Consider the following 2,099-nt stretch of genomic DNA (forward strand, 5'->3'; position numbering starts at 1 on the left):
ACTATGCTTGCTGTGTATCAATGAACTCAATGGTCTTTGAAAATCAAATTTATATTCTCAACCGATTTTTAAATTAAGGTTATGATTAATTCAAACAAAAAGAAAGAAAATATTTGTGACATTTTAAAAAACAAAAGTTATTCCTTAATTTGAAATGAATTAACCTCTATGGAAAAAAATTGTAAGGTAACTATGGGAAAAACTTTGATAAAATATCCTGAACTTATTATAGCATTGAAATCAACAAGCCAAATATAACAGAAAATACAAAAACTCTTACTTTAGGAAGTGCTATTTAATCATAACAGCAAAGATCTTCAATCTTTTCTTAATTAGATATTTCAACAAAGAGCATAAATACAGGTTTTTTCTAAAAGTTTTAAACTTGAAAATAAAGCTAACACCTTAGATAGTCAAATTAGCCAGTATTAGTTACAACTAACAATACTCAACAATTCTGCAAATATGAAAAAATCCAGTACAAAATTTGTTTTGGGGGAGTATTTATTACTAGTTTCCTATTCCAATTCCTTTTCCATTAATAAACCAGTAACCATTCTTACCTGTGACTCTGACTTGTGTGGGACTGAGTGAAAGCCTTTTGTTTCTGCTTGTTGTGTAACTGTTGCTAGATCACCCTCTGGATCACAGTTAAATGATGGGCTACTGCTATTAAAATATATGTTGACTTGTCTTAGAAAGAAATTTTTCTAAAAAACTTGAGGTTTTAAAGATTATACCAGAGCAAAGCATGAAACACTTAACCCTGTGACTACCAGCCACTTATATTGTTCTTATGTAATGTAGCTTTTGTCATATTTCATTCCCCCCAAAAAAATTAGTGAATGACGTTGTTAGAAATTTGACAAGAACTTTCCTAAAAGTATGTAGTTTCAGAAAAATATTTAATTTTGATTTTTTCTACTATTCAACTAAAAATTCGTTATTTAATGTAGTTATTTGCACTCAGACTCTGAATAGTTCAGCTGCAAGGTGATTTTCATGTCAAGTATAAAAATATTATTTTTTTATCCTACAGTTTTTACATTTCACTTGCATAATTTCTAGAACATATTAAAGGAATATCAAGCATTTTTTTAAGGTATAAATTTCTATTTTATTTTCCATTTTCTCTACAATATCACTAATTCTCGCTACCATCATCAATGTACAGTGCAATGAAATGTTTAAAATTAAGAACTTTAAATATATACATACCTTTTATTTCTTTGTTGAATGATCTTAAAATATCATCTTTGGGTCATATGCGTTATTTCACATCTTTACCTTTTCACTTATAATTTATATTTAACATTTAGTTTCCTTTCCAATTTTTATCTTTTATTATTTATATCAACACACTTCAACAGGTGCCCTCGGGCAGTATAATGTTATCCTTGGTAGAGACAGTTTAGCCTCTGGCAAAATGATTTGATCTTAATTAGTTAAGACAGTTGTGGAGTGACATGAAGCATAAATATATTGAGAAAATCATTAAACCTTTCAAATATGAATTTTAAAACACAAATAATACATAATTAACTTTTTCTGCATGGGCATCCTTTACTGTGCATGTCACAAGGTTTTAGTGACTTATGTTCAAAATGTACCTGAACTAATTTTTGTTTATGTTATACCAATTAGTATAGCATAAATTCATAGTTAATGATCCATATTTTAATCGTATACAAGTTTTAAGTTCTTAATTTTATATGTCAATGTTAAACAAAATCCTGAATTTCCCTTAGTGTGAAAAATGTGACATTTTCTCTAGGCAACCCCTCTTTATTTTATTCACCAACCCTCCAATAACTATGAAATTTAATGAAATTACAATTTATAAAATTGGCAATTTATAAAATTTATAACAATTTATAAAATTGTTCACACAAACCATAATTTTTAAGGACTTCGATCTTGTTTAGTTACATCAAATAGAAAGTCAGACACCTCTTGCTACACCCACCTGTCACATCCTCTCTTTCAGGATTAGTTAATAGTTCTCTCTTACTCTTAATACTATATTATTTATAACCAATAGAAAGCCAAGGTTTTCATCTATCAAATGGCATATTATACTACATTGTTTTTTGAATAGG

General features: G+C 28.0%; 1 protein-coding gene across 1 annotated transcript in view; it reads right to left on the reverse strand.

Annotated features, from left to right (window-relative positions):
• LOC106468642 (MAP kinase-activating death domain protein-like) overlaps positions 1-2,099 on the reverse strand; it is a 138,202-nt gene that overhangs the window by 76,633 nt on the left and 59,470 nt on the right. The window contains exon 14 of the mRNA XM_022396995.1: positions 564-669. Coding sequence (XP_022252703.1) covers positions 564-669 — 106 coding nt within the window. The remainder of the gene's footprint in view (positions 1-563; positions 670-2,099) is intronic.

The sequence above is a fragment of the Limulus polyphemus genome, unplaced genomic scaffold, assembly GCF_000517525.1.
Source record: "Limulus polyphemus unplaced genomic scaffold, Limulus_polyphemus-2.1.2 Scaffold3095, whole genome shotgun sequence".
NCBI classification, from domain to species: Eukaryota; Metazoa; Arthropoda; class Merostomata; order Xiphosura; family Limulidae; genus Limulus; species Limulus polyphemus.